General features: G+C 41.8%; 1 protein-coding gene across 3 annotated transcripts in view; it reads right to left on the reverse strand.

Annotated features, from left to right (window-relative positions):
• LOC144799042 (sodium/potassium-transporting ATPase subunit alpha-2) overlaps positions 1 to 15382 on the reverse strand; it is a 364518-nt gene that overhangs the window by 163917 nt on the left and 185219 nt on the right. For all 3 annotated transcript variants that reach the window (XM_078670200.1, XM_078670201.1, XM_078670203.1), the window contains 3 exons: positions 7674 to 7733; positions 4080 to 4283; positions 5 to 118 (listed from right to left, as the gene is read on the reverse strand). In XM_078670200.1, the coding sequence (XP_078526326.1) occupies positions 5 to 118; positions 4080 to 4283; positions 7674 to 7733 (378 nt within the window). The remainder of the gene's footprint in view (positions 1 to 4; positions 119 to 4079; positions 4284 to 7673; positions 7734 to 15382) is intronic.

The following is a 15382-nucleotide window of genomic DNA, read 5'->3' on the forward strand; positions in this document are numbered from 1 at the left end:
GTACCTGTGGCACCATTTTCTTGAAGGAGTCCATGATTTTGGAGCTTTTCGCTTCCTGGTAGTAGGAAAAGCAGCCAGTCACGATGACAACGGCAGCCAACACGATGCCAAGGTACAGCTACGGGAGAAGAAGATGAATGTAAGCATGGTGGTGCTAGCCTTGAGATAACTGGATTTGCAAGTTTCTGAACCTTAATGGGGGATGTGCATGAGTAAACAGTATTGTTTAGATCTTTGGGTGCTTTGATGAATGACTGCAACCACACCCAATACTAGGGCAAAGGTGACCACCTACACAAAAATGAGGAATGTTAGAAACAGTGTGTAATTTGTGCTGTTGTGGTGGGTGGTGGGCATTGGCACTCACTTTTGAGGATTGGGAAGTGTTATTCATCATCAAACTTTGACCTGCAGCAAAAGATGGAAAGGCAGAAAACAGAGAAAGGAGCATGATAGAGATAGGAAAACAAGGGCAATGGTATAAAGATGTGTTACAGCAAGAGTGAGATAAAGAGACAGGAAGTGTAGGCTGTTGGAAGAAAGAGATACATCCCGGAATCATAGCTAAGCAGCCTTGGTATTGCCCAACCCATGACTTGGCAGTGGTGCAGCAGGCTCCAAAAAAAACTCTTGGCCTATAGCTGGCATTAGGACCCACACTCATCAAAGAAAACAGATTGCAAAATGACTTTGAAAGACACTGCCGAGAACCAAGTTTTCACCCATGAGATTGACTTTCATTTAGAAAGTGGTTTGGCCAGAATTTAAATCACCTTAACGGTGCACCCCAGCAGGACGATTATTTTAACAAATGTATTAGGTGCTCAAACCTTGGGTAAAGTTTTAAAATGTCTGATTTCAAGGAGCCACATCACTTCAAAGGTGTTTATGATTCCCACCTTCCCAAACAAACACAAAAGCTGGTATCATGTAATACTATAGAAGTATAGGCTACTGCTGAGGTCTGTACCTGTTATTAAATATCCTGTCCTGGATTACAGGCCCGCGTCCAAGGGGGTGGAATGCATAAATAGCACCGCAAGGCGCATGTTCGTGAGCTCCCTATATATACACTCTCTAATACTAATACCTTTCCAAGAATTACTTATTTATTTGTATTTACTGAGATTATCAGGCACTGGGGAAGCCTGGAGGCCACTTCAAGGAGCGGTGCAGAGTAGAATTATAAAAAAGCAAGTAGACAGTAATGAACTGAGATGAAAATCAAATAATATAAAGCTGGCTTAAAACACTGATTATCTGCAGGGGAGCATACCAAAAACTCTTTGAGAAGGTGAGTCCTCATAAAGCCAAGAATTTCTCAAATATGATTTGTAGGTAGCATTGGTTAAAAAAAATTACTTTTCGCAATTAGAGCTGATGTGGTCTGTTCTAATCCTCAATTTGAATTTTTTAAAAAGAACTTCTTCATAAAATATCCCTCCACCCCAGCTCAGAATTTAGGCCTAAATATTCAGCCGCACAGTTATGAAGTGCGTCGTTTTGAGAATTACTATGGTATGCTTGAGTGGAGCTTATCCTTGGCTTCAGTATCAGCCCAGCAGAGATGCCATGACACCTGGAAGTAGCTGCAATGGTGGCAACTCGAACAAGCATTGGCAAAGCCAACAGATTTTCATCACATGTTGAGTCCTGGTTAACAATAAATAAGCCTACCGCAGTAAAAACACACATTGGCTAAGCCAGTAGGTCTGGCATTAGCTAGCAAGCTCTTGGATTTGTCTACACTTGTTTTGGATTGTCATGGGTTTTGGAAAAGGTTTTTGTTGGGGAAGCTGGTAGGCCCTCGTCAATCTTAAAACAAAATAGATTCAAGCACAAATATTTTTTGGTTTCAAAAAGCACACATTGCCACAATAGTCCCTGGCATTGAAGGGAACTACTTGTGAGGATGTGCACACGAGAAAGGGTGGAATGAGATCACTCACAGTAATTTTAGCCAATGGCTGAAATGGGCTGGCCCACTGCCCCAAGCAGTAAATTGTAGTGGGCAGAATCAAAATGTGAACGACACAATAAGAGACCTATGGATAAAGGGGGCTGGGTAAAATCCATATACCTAAGCATGTTATACATATAATTTAAGTAAAATCAAAAGATCTTGGCTAAGGCTAGGCCAAACAGATGATTGCTTCCTGCATACAATGCATATATGAGATTTAAGAAAAATGTGATGTGCAATGATTCAGAGTACTTTTGAGATGTAAAATAGTTTGTCAGGCATTGCAAGGAAAACTCTTCTTAGGAGGGGGAACGATACACCAAACAGCAATAAGAGGAGAGAGAAATACTCTTCTGCACAGAGCCAAAGCCAACTCTACATAAGGGTTTAAGTATTTGTAACAAAAGCTAATGCAAACAGCAATACTATCAAGCCAAGACATTAACTGAGTTTTCAAATTAAACTTTTGAACAGGAATGGAAGTGTGTTAAACAAACCATGACAGTATGACTATTAAACAAAGAAAATCTTGAAATTATTTCAACACTTTCTAGCAATGCTCATGCTAAGTTTGGTTGAGATGCTGTACTCATTAATTCTTCGCCCTCAAAATCTTAGTTTTCAATAACCGCAGTCATTGACTAATCACTTATAAGTATTACATTTACCATCATTATTGATTGCTGTTAGGAATATGCTACTTACCAGTATGCATCTGTTCTTGGCATAGAAGGCTGCAGAGTGGTACATTTATGAATAGATCGCCATCTGGTGTTGGGCTCGGATGATTGCACTTGTTTTTCTTCTGGAGAAGTCTTTGTCGTCATCGATGACTCCTCCTCTTGGTGTTAGTGCGCATGGGCATCGGCTCCATCCTTAGATTGTTTTGCCATAGTAGGGTTAGATGGAGTAGTGTAGTAGAATACATAAAGATATGCCCATGTAAGTGTATCTAAATAAGATAATGTTGGGACAGACACAGGTTTCCGGGGAGGCAGGGAGGGCATGTACAATACCGTCGAATTGGAAAGGGTTACGCGCCGAATATAACCTTCTTTATCGAAGTCGGTCCGGAGCGCTTCGATCCTCATCCGAACCCGATGGCGGAAAAAAACAATCTAAGGATGGAGCCGATGCCCATGCGCACTAACACCAAGAGGAGGAGTCATCGATGACGACAAAGACTTCTCCAGAAGAAAAACAAGTGCAATCATCCGAGCCCAACACCAGATGGCGATCTATTCATAAATGTACCATCTGCAGCCCATATGCCTCGAACATATTGTTACAAATGCATTCCTGAAGTAGTCTAATTCTTCCTAAAGTGGAAGTTAAAGTTCCAAGGTGCAACTAGCTTTCTGCATGTTGAGACACCCCACCTCTATTACTGAAACCCATGCTCGACTTAACTCTTTGCACGGAAAGGAGGCTCCCAGGGCCGGCTTTAGTGATGGCGGCACGCGGTGCGACAATCCTTTTTGGTGCCCCCCACGCCTCATGACTGCCTCCTCAGATTCTCTCACTACCACCGGGCAAAAATCCCTCATCTCTCCAATCATAAGTTATTGCTAAACACAGCGAGGTCTGCCCCCTTTCCACAGGTCAGCGCCGAGTGCGGCCGCACTGGTCGCACTGCCCTAAAACCGGCCCTGGAGGCTCCTGCCTGATAACCAACACGACTTCCGGATACGGGATGCAGAATGAAAATGATGGATGGAATTTTAGTTTTGACAAGGTTACTCAGGGCCTGTGTGAGGAAGGAGCTGGGGTGTCCAGCAAGACTCTTAAATAAGCAATAATGAAGCACCCAAAGATGTGTTTGTCCTCTTCACTAAACCAGGGATCACGCTGTAGAATTGAAAGAGCCGAGTATTATTGAGGAATATAGGAACTTATTATAATTGAAATGAAGCAGATCTTCAGTAGAGAGTGTGTGTTGATATAAATATGTGAAACAAAAGAGGAATGTAAGATTTTATGTCAGAAAAATACATTAGTTCAGCCTAAAAATAAATGAGGATCAACAGGGCTCCCTTTACTCTGCAAGCGAAGTCCACAAGAACTACATCTTTAAACTTGGCGATTGATCAATTGCTCAGATTGATCGTTCTCTTACATTGTCATGGACAGGCTCATCTTCCATCACCGCCTGAATGCTGTAGGCCAGGAAGCAGAGGACCGCGCCGATCCAGAGTAGGATAGAGAATCCACCAAACAGTTGCCGACAGAACTTCACCCACTCAGGAGTGGTCGGTGGAGGGGTGAGGGCATTTTTACCATCCTGGGTAAGGATCTCTGCAGCACGAATATTTGTTAGCCCCTGCGAAGACAAAAATATGCAGAACAAATAAGAAGAAAAAGAATAACAATGTGTGAAGGAAAAAGGGACATAGGAGAGAGTGGATATGGGTTCGAAAAACATAAATAAAATGACAGACGAATAAAGTGGAAGAAATACTAGAAAGGTGAGGATGGGAGCAGCACAAAGTAAAATAGCAAAAGGAGAAATAGAACGAAAAAGGAAAAAAACAGCAAAATAAAGTTTCATAAAAAGTTAAATGAGTCAGCAAAAGCTAAGTAGGAAATAAAACGTTTACAGAATATACGATTTAAAGGTCATGACGAAACAAATTAGCGGAGAAATAAAGCAAAGCATACAAAATGAGATACCCGTAAGAAAAGGAAGATACATAAAAAATAATATAATTCCTATTAGAATTAATGCTGTTAATTCAACCCACATACAGTAAGACATGTTCTGAAAATGTTGAAGCATTCAGCTGTCTGTGAAGAAATGCAAAGACACTCACAATGGCATTAGTTTGTCATACATGAAGAGGCTTGATTTCGTTCTTTTAAAGGGGCACACGGTGAGTACACCCCAGTGTATATGAAGTTGGTCAACGGATTTGTCAAAAAGTTTTAAAGGAGAAAGGGTAAATGACCTGCTCTGTGCTCTGGAAAAACAATGTTTACATGAGCCACAATCATGCATGCAGGGTCACTCAGGTTATGTGAAAAGTAACAGAGAGGGACTACAGCTTGAAATAGATTACACCTTGATGTACCCTAAATGTTCATATAATGTGAGAAGCAGTAGTTTAGCAAGAGACATTTCAATAGCAGAGGAGAGAGGCCTGTTAAAGTGAAAATAACAAATGAGAGTAAAACAAAAACTACTGCAGGTAACAGAATGTTCTGCAACATCTTTCATTGAGTTGTACAGTGCAAGGCACCTGTTTTATTTAATATCATATCAATAAGTGAGTTACTTGTAACAGTTATGAAGAGAGCATGCCATTGTTATTTCCATGATTCTACAAGTCATCGTCGGTTAACTTTTCAGTAATACTATTTAGCATTTATTTTCAAACCTATAGACTGACCAATTTCTATAAGTATTATGACTCAAGATAAACGGAACAAAGAAAGATGGATCGACTCTGGCTTTTATTTTCTGGATCTGATAGAAACCCGGTTCAAGGACCATTCAGTCATCAAGCTTAAATCCTCCTCTCTTAAATGAAACATGATACATAAACACAAAGGGGGAGATTCCTTTTAGCACCACTGTTGTGTTTTCTTAAGCCCTCATCTAGATGGTATTTGATATTCTAAGGTCAATATTTTGTTCCCAGTATTCTGACCTCACCCAATGTGGAAGGGACTGGGTAAGGGTCATCAGAATTAAACTGGTCTTTTAAACTCCCATTCCTTCTGCACAGGTAGAAGAAATCTGCAGATGATCTATGGTTCAGATATCAACTTCATCCCACAAATCTTCTAGTTCAAGGTAGACAAATTTCAACTCGGAAAAATCTTGTACTTTAATTTTAAATGAGCCTGAGAGTTGAACAGAAGACTACTGATTTGTTTAAGTAGAAAGGCAGAGCCCATGAATGATTAGTAGTCTCATGTGTCAGCAGGATAGTGGACAGGGAAAACAATGCATGGAAGCCCTACATTCAGTAAAATTCTCAGTTTTCATTAAATTACACATGTAAAAGAGAAGCAAATAGGTGCCCAGAATGTTTTAGGACACATTGGGTAAATGATAAACCTCATCCAAATAGAACTACTTTGGAAGTCAATGCCTTTTGCGACACTAGAGAGAGGTGGACTGATCAACAGGCCTGAATAATATGTATGATGCAATTTATTTGTTTTCTATGGCAGTAAGGGCCTTATATTGCTGTTGTGAATATCGGTCTAACCGACCTCTGGTCGGCGGTCCTGATCGCTGAATTTTGATGCAACCACACATGGTGCAGTTGCAAGCTCCCTTTTCTGTATGGGAGTTTGTGCTGCAGTTGGAAACCGGCCACAGCACAAGCTCACATACAGAAAATTGAGTTTGTGTTCATCCTTGCACAGCGTCGCAGGCACCTCACAGTGGTTCCCAACCAGAGGCCGCTGGATGAAAGGGGCCCCCAAAGTCACTTTCCGACAGGGTTTCCATGTTGATAAGCCAACTGACATCATAATCCGGATGGCATAAAACGGCGTCCATAGAGATTACGAGCCGTTCTGACTGGCAGACAGGCTCCTTGAGCCCGTCGGAAGCCAGATGGTTTCAAAACCGACAGCCTCCATTGTAATGAGGCTGTCAGTTTTGGAACTGCAATGAGGCTTGGAAAGCCAGTGACTATGTGTTTACTGTGTGTGTTCTACTTTATCTTTAAACTAGAATATTAAAGAAAAACTATTATTTTGTATCTGTCTTGTAATTGGAAGTGAGTGAGAAGCCATAAATTCAACTTGGTCACACGTTGAGGTGGTTAAGGTAAGATGTTATCCTCTTCATTGTGTGCAATTAGAAAGATTACTTATCTATCATAAGTTGATTAACTTTCTGGACACATGAACTTTTTGTTAAGGAGACCAAATGAATCCTTGCTGGCGGGAGGTGGACAGTCACTTCGGGCCATATGTATCAAAGGGTTTTGCCCATTCTGTGTCTATGGGGAAATGTGTTGATACATATGGCCCTTAATCTCATATGTTTTGTCTCATAACAAAAATATTACATACGCTACATTGACTACCACTGTATCTTCCCAGTAGGTAGATGTAGATTTAACACTAGTGAATATACATTTAGCTTGACAATGTAGTTGTAAGCAATGTAACGTATTTTTGTATTTACATTTTGTTGACCAAGATATAGTAACAAACAATCCAGCAGTAAAATCAGCTTTCCATTTCTGGGCCTCCATTTAGCATCCTTTCAGGAAGATTTGTAAAATGAACATAAATGCCCAGAAACAAGGTGTTGCAGATAACACGGTATCATGAGTTCACCCTATTTGTTGGTTGACTGTGTCATAGTGAATACTCAGCTGCAGAAGCGGCCCATGCAGGTAAGAGCATTGGGGCCGGGTTGGGGGTTCGACAGGCAACCACGAGAAAAAAAAATATATATATTTTCCCTCGTCGTCGTCTGTCGAAATCCCCCCCACCCGGCCTCACCGCTCTTACCTGCACGGACCGCGGCTGAGAGCAGGGTATAGAACAATGGCCAAAGCAAGAGCACTAGCTTTACAGTGGAAATGGATGAGTGAGGAGAGAAACCAATTGGAAAGAAGAGATGGAGTAGTCATAAATAGGGAAATCCAGTGCAGATGAACAAACTAGCTGATGTGAATCATAGAAATAAAAGAAGTCATAATAACAACAACACAACCTTAATTACAATTGATATATCACCCACCTTTGATAGATCAGTTTCATATTTTCTTCCCAGCTCATCAAGCGAAAACTTGTGGTCCTCCTGTCATACAGAACACAGTCAAACAGAAAACATTAGCTGAAATTGAAGACATCCAAAGTCCTAGATAGTATCAAAGAAATGCTATTCGCAAGCTTGTTGATATCACATGGGCTGCATCAATGAAAGTCCAATCAGCAAATTGAGTGTTGGCAAATATAATCCCACCAATAATACTATGAAAAAGTAAAGTCTTGGTGCATTCACAATGTGTGCTAACATAAAGCCATCCAACTGGAAGGGAGGCACATGAAGACACACATTTTCACAATACGGGTTGGGCTTGGCTCACAAAACCTTTTCCTTGTGTGCGTGTGACTTGTGTGCAAAGTGGAAAATAAACAATAAAAATGCTAATCAGTGTTTAATTTGTAAAACAAAAATAAGTGCTGAGATCCAAAGATTTCCTTAAGAGGCTGCCTCATCTTGATTCCACCTCATTCCTATAATTTCAATCGTCCTATGCTTCATATTTCTTTATCTCACACTTGCGGAGTCTTTTTCATCTCCAATGTCTGCCTTTGCCACTGTTTGTCCAACTTTCTCTTGCTCTTTCTTTCTCTCTCTTGTGCCTTTCTTTGTCTTCCTCTGGATCAAAGTTGGAGGATGAAAAATAGGTACTTATTCCAAAACATAAGTGGGCACTACTGATCCTAATTCCCAAAAGGTAGGATTTGTAGATATTTAAACACACTTATGCGATACAATACCTATGAGAGCTGAAAATGATAAGTGATAGGGCAGTGGGTGTCCAAGGGGGGCATCCAATGTTAGTGCTGGCAACACCTACATAAGTCATAATTTTTTGAGTATTTCTGTATGTTATGATGTCTTTCCCACACCTACCAACACTACTAAACGTACATCTAAGTCACCAGGCATAAATGGTGCAGTACGTGTCCGTAGGTAGTCCTAAATTAAAACCTTCATTTTATACGGCGGCTGGGGAGAATATTAATCTTAACATTGATTTTTCTTGTTTAAAGATTTTAAGAATAAGTAATTGAAAACACAGATCTACAAATGAATTAAAACTATTCAATGATTGTATTACAAAATTGAATAAACTCAAGAGAACATAAAAAACATTAATATATGCAACTATAATAGGGTGACTAATTTAAGAATGTTGTGAATGAGGAGGAGAAAAAAAGGGTTTTCTAAGAAGGGGGACTATTATTACAAATAAGTTAAAATGAATAAAAACACAGATATTTGGAACTATTCTGCAGGTTGCCCCTGGGCATTAGAAGGCACGAGATTTCATTGATGGTGGGGAGTAATGGTATATGCAACTAAGGACCCCATTTAGATATGAGATTGTATAGTTTGGCAAACTTTTATCATTGTATGTTCTTATTTATGGTTGGTACTTATATTGTATATCTCTTTTTAGTATTCAATGGGGCGTGGGTATACTAATTGTATTGGTTGCAACTAGGATCACGCTGATTCTTTTAAGGTGTATATTTATAATGAATATTTTAATGTTTTGTATAATTATTCACACACACTTTTATGACTATCGACCGAAATAAAGCATACGAATGGAAACAATAAATATGATTAGGCACTCCAAAAGTAGTTATACTTACAGTTGAGAAGCCAGGTTAAAAAAATAAAGGGCACACCCGAGCATCAAATGTAACCAGTGCCTACAGGTTTACCACAGAGCACACTCAGCATATATAGAGTTGGGCCAAATCCCTTGAGGGATTTTAAAAGAGGTCTCCTTTGGTGAAGAGTGCATGCTCCCCTTTGAGTAAATATCCAATGGATTGTTCCAGGCATACTTTCTTTAGCTTTTGTTCACCTCATTTGTGATGTACCAGTTCTGTAAAGACAATACAAACCTAGTGTTTTTCGAAATATGACATATTGTAAATCCACTTGCGTGACAAATCTGTTGAGGATCAAACCTCTGGTTTATCACCTCCGCCACCATGGAAATCCATGACTCCATCGAGCCTGGCATTTAAGCTAGACTGTTGAGCAGGCAAAGTATTAAGTATCCACGTAGCTAAAAAGCCTATTATCTGTTGACACTGACTTGGTATATTGTGTTATTTTATGGGTTACTTCTACCCCAAATACACAAGTAGAGTTCCATTTTCTGTTCCTTCTTGCATGCTTCTTTGCAAAGTATGTTTCCTTGAATAAGTATACTGTATTGAAGTAACAAGCACCGACAGTGATCAGAACGCTGTGTAGATGATAACCTGCATTTAGGTATAGAGCATCCATGCGTGGACCGGAAGACCTACCACATCTGTGGATTGAGTGAGATGCTACCTTTCTGCTGTCGCTGCCTCGGATGCTCTTTTCGAAGTTTGTCCGGCACTATAATGCGCTTGACCCGTTGAACGTGTCGGTCCACCCTTGGCATCAGGTGTTTGAGCAACATGCCGGATCCCTCCTTTATTCGCCATGTGTTCCACTAAAGTGGTGCGCATGGTTACCCCTGGTACAGGAGCAGGGGCGACGAGTCGCTACTAGGGGTGGATCCGAACAATATGGGAGATTTTTTTCCAGACTGGTGCAATGCGTAGATGGGAACAGGTTGGAGTTCAACGCGATAATCCTTCTGTCTTGGTTCAATTTCAAGCCACAACGTTTAGATTAGACTGGCAGAGGGAACTGGTTATCACACTCAGTGACAAGCAGTAGGCATATTGCTACTCTGTTGTGAAATCAGTGTAATTAAATAGTCAGCACCAGTTACTACATTTCAAATATCTCAATAGAGTGTATTATACTCCAGCTCATCTATTCAGGTATGGATTGTGCGACAGCATGTGGTGTACCCATTGTGGGGCAGAAGAAGCAGAATATGGCGATGTGGCTTGGTGTTGCCCGGCTATACAGCGGTTCAGGCATCCAGTGCTGGAGTAGATTTCTGGTGAGCATATGGAGTTGACCCCTTTGCTCGCATTGCTCGGTTATGCTAGAGATGTCCCAATCTCTATTCGGCACTTAGTGGCCATCGGCTCGCGACTTGCGAGCAATAAATTGCACTGAGGTGGCCCCAAGAACCACTCCCGACCCTAAAAGACAGGCATGTAGATGTGGCGATACATAATCAGATATTTGCTGTGAATGCTTGCTGATTTGCAGGTGTCTGAAGGAAATCTGGGGGTCCTATCAGGCTTTCTTAGTCCTGGCTAAGGAGGAAGCAGCAACTGGTGAGGAGGAGAGTGAGCCAACATCTTGCTGAGTGAATGGTGAGTGGAGTAGAACTTTCAGATGGCTGAGCACACGTACTGCACAAGGTGTGGGGCAGCCTGGGGCGGTACAGATTGGGAGCAGTGGCATCTGCCGATAGGCTGGATCAAGAGGAGTGTTGTATGTCTCCTCTCCAGGGGAGCTGTATTTACCCTGTAATTGATGTATCTTGGACTGTAAGACCTACTTGAACTGCTCTGTCGCTTATCAACAAACTGGTAGCCCTTAATGTCTGATTCTCAAACTCACTTTTTGCATTTCATGATTATGTTTGGTCTGTGAAATGCCAATTACACAACTGTCATTGTTCTATGTATGGTTGTTTAAAATTCTAAAAAAAGGTAAAAAATAAATAAATAAATAAATAAATAAATAAAGCTATAGAGCGTTCCATGTGCCTTGAGAGTTCTTTAAGAGCACAAGGCACAGGCGCAGATGCACACTTGAGTGTACGAACACAGGGAACGTTGCAACTAGCAGTAGTAGAAATTCAGATGCTTTTATTGGTAGACCACCTGAATTTTAGAAGCAATACACCAACATTAAAAAGTCCAATATATTAATGTACAACAAATTGAGTTTCAAGCATGCTGCCATTTCTAACCATGCCATGGAAGCCTTGAACCAGTCACTTTCGGCACACTCAGTCATGCTGGGGGGATTTGCTAAAGTCCAGAGCTCAGAGAAGGACAGGTCCACATGATTAAACATGAGAGGTCTCAGCATCTTCCTAAAAACAGAAGAGGCTGCGTTTCACTTCGATGAGTCAATGCGCCTTCTCAGCACTTAAGGATACCATTTCTCGAATTAGTGGAAAGGGACACTCATTTAATACCTGGGTACCCTCTCCTCAGTAGTTTGGAACACACCCACAGTTCAACAGGGAAACCATGTTAAGCCATTATCACCACAGCTCCATCAGATGAAGATCATTTTGCCATGTCAAGATGTTAAAGACCTAATGGATCAAGGCACATGGGTTGCAATGCTCGCGCCTCACTCCAGAGGTTACATTTAGGCATGATCTTTGAGGTGCTTACAAAGGAACACACTCTGTCTTTATTCAATACATGGTGGACCAGATGCCTGGAGTCAGACCTCCATATTTGAAATTCAGGCCAAGACCCATCATTCACTGAGAACTGTTGATTGGTGTGACATTATTGGGGACCTTCACAGCAAGTCGCATCTGGTTCGATGAAATGTTTGCCTGGGAAAAGTCATAAGACATCTGGTTGCAGCACGAGGTTAAAGATACTGCTGGAGTTGGTTGGATTTGTTTTTCCCCCCATGGGTGTCAGAACATGAAAGCGAGAAATAACAAATGAACTGGCTCGTGCGTGTGATCTGACCATATGGTAAGGGGACAGAAAAAGACAACTAAAGTGCTCTTTCCAAGTAAGAGTTCTATCTTGAGTGTAAAATGAATTTTCAAGGTAACACTGTGTACACAAAACACACAAGATGATGGATGGAATGTTGCACAATGGCAAAGCATTCACCCCCAGTCACAGATCTGGGTTTAAGCCATCATTATTTTTCTCACCAAGCAACCGTAGTTCAGACATGGCCATATGCAAATCAGTCTTGACCCTGTGCCTCATGGGAACAGTCCAGACCGAACTGCCAAGCCATGTCTTCCCTGGACCGGAATCAAGCATCCTAGGACCGGTTTCTGGCTATCAGCCGTCTTCAGCCAGGATAGCTTGACTCCAGTGGCGTAGTGAGCACGGGACCCACGTCTGGGCATACCCTTCCCACATAGGGTGAACAGCAAAACACACACGATGATGGATGGAATATTGCACAATGACAAAACATTCACCCCCGTCACAGATCTGGGTTTAATCTATCGTTATTTTTCTCACCAAGCCACCCCAGTTCAGACATGGCCATATGCAAATCAGTCTTGACCCTGTGCCTCATGGGAACAGTCCAGACCGAACTGCCAAGCCATGTCTTCCCTGGACCGGAATCAAGCATCCTAGGACCGGTTTCTGGCTATCAGCCGTCTTCAGCCAGGATAGCTTGACTCCAGTGGCGTAGTGAGCACGGGACCCACGTCTGGGCATACCCTTCCCACATAGGGTGAACAGCAAAACACACACGATGATGGACGGAATATTGCACAATGACAAAACATTCACCCCCAGTCACAGATCTGGGTTTAATCCATCGTTATTTTGCTCACCAAGCTGTGTACACAAACAACTCCAGAAGCCATTAAGGATGTACATGTCTTTTGTACTAGTAAATGAATTTTCAAGGTGGCAATGTGTACACAAACAACTCCACAAACCATTAAGGATGCATTTGTGTTTTATACTTAGATTTGTCGTTTCCTGATCATGTCCTCGTTTTGCAAATCTTATTTTATTTATTTGTGGAGAAACAGCTGAAGCGACTGTCTTTCTTTCCACCGTGAAAGGGATGAGATTTTCAAGAGTATACAGTTCAAAAGTGGACACTTATGCAATTGTAGTATTGTAACCAGTTTCTGAACAAGTACAAAGAGATGTTATCTTTTTTCATGGATTGAACCACTTATATTTAGCTTGCTATCACAAACCATGTGATTTTGCGACCACACAATGGCTTATGTTAATGCACAAAAGCCCTTTTATGAGTCGGGAAATTCTCTGCAGCTCTCAAAAGGGCTTTTAGGATCCTTTCCAAACCGTTCATAGGAGGGAGTTTGAAGGGGGCGTCCTCTCCTACTTGTGATATGGAAAGGAATGTATCAAGGGTGTGTGACTGCAGCTGGAGTTGGATACCCTTGTTGAGTTACCTTTCCTAAAACACCTTCCCCTTTATGAATCATGATTGTGGCCTCAGGGGGCAGCAGGTGGTGGTCCAAATGAACAATACCTTACCCCGCCACAATGTCTTCCCAAAGAGGAAAACATTTTTTTAACCACATTGGTGCTAAGGCAATTCCCGCTGGGTGCTGGTACTCCAGATATTCCATTGTTCATGACAAGGGCAGCTCGTCATAAGCACAGCTCCAGTGCACTGCATGACGAGCTGGCCTTGTCATTAGCATGGAAGGGGTTAAAGCAGCACTGCACCTATACCCTTATTTTAAGGGGGATACTTTTAAAACAAGCATTGGCAAAGCCAATAAGTCTCGTCTATGCAGGAGCTATTGGCTTTGCCAATGTGTTTAAGCCATGCTGTACATTCACACTGCTGCCTTTCAGCATGGCAAAACATTAGTGGTATAGAGGAGAGTGGCATAGAGTGGAGTGTTGTGAGTGGGTTTGAGTGTTGTGGAGTAAGGAAGAGTGGAGTGGAGTGGGGTAGAGTGCAGAATAGAGTGCCGTACAGTAGAGTGGCATAGAGTACAGTGTGTTAGAGTAGAGTGTCAGAGTGGATTGTTTTAGAGTGGAGTATAGAGTGGTGGAGTGGAGTGGAGTAGAGTTGAGTAGAGTAGAGTAGAGTGGTGTAGAGGGAAGTGGTGTAGAGTATAGTGGAGTGGAGTAGAGTGGCGCTGAGTAGAGTGGAATGATGTAGAGTGGAGAGGCATACAGGGGAGGGAGCATACAGAGGACAGTGGAGCAGCATACAGTGCCAGAGTGGGGTGGCATAGAGTGCAGACGTGTGTCATAGAGTGGAATGGGGTGGCACAAAGTGGAGTAAAGTGCTGTGGAGCTGAGTGGTGTAGAGGCAGTGGCAAAGAGTGAAGAAGAGTGGAGTGGTGTAGAGTGGAGAATGAAGGGGTGTAGAGTGTCATAGAGTGGAGTGGAGTAGAGTATTTTAGAGTGGAGTAGAGTGGAGTGTCAAATAGTGGAGTGCTGTAGGGTGGAGTATCGTAGAGTGGAGCACCGTAGAGTGCCTAAAGTGGCGCAGAGTGGAGTGGCATAGAGTGAAGTGGTATAAAGTGGAGTAGAGTAGTGTGTTGTAGAGTGGATTGACGTAGAGTGGATTGGCCTAGAGTGAGTTAGAGTAGAGTGGTGTAGAGTGCCATGGAGTGGCATAGACTGTCGTAGAATGTTGTGGTGCAGAGTGGCATAGATTTGAGTAGAGTGTTGTAGAGTGGTGTGCCATGGAGTGAAGTTGAGTCGAGTATATGTGGTGTGGTAGTGCCCTGCCATTGAAGACAACATATTTTCAATTGAAATGACCATTACATTTGCACAGACATACAGTTTTACTAATAAAACTATACAGCTTACAAACGATAATATGTGAAAATTGCATTACCTAGTGCATTGATTTGTTTTGATCTTATTATAATATTGGATTCAAGCGCATGTCAGTATTACAAAACATTTGATTCATTTGTGCTTTGCAAATTCTGATACATTCTGTAATATTTGCACAGTTCATTTACAAACATTTAAATCTTGGTGTGTGAGAGAAAAAAGCTGTGCTTTTCACACCCCCAGATGGTCAGATAAACCATCTCACTTTGAAGTCAGAGAAAGAAA

This window comes from Lissotriton helveticus, chromosome 12 (genome assembly GCF_964261635.1).
Source record: "Lissotriton helveticus chromosome 12, aLisHel1.1, whole genome shotgun sequence".
NCBI lineage: Eukaryota > Metazoa > Chordata > Amphibia > Caudata > Salamandridae > Lissotriton > Lissotriton helveticus.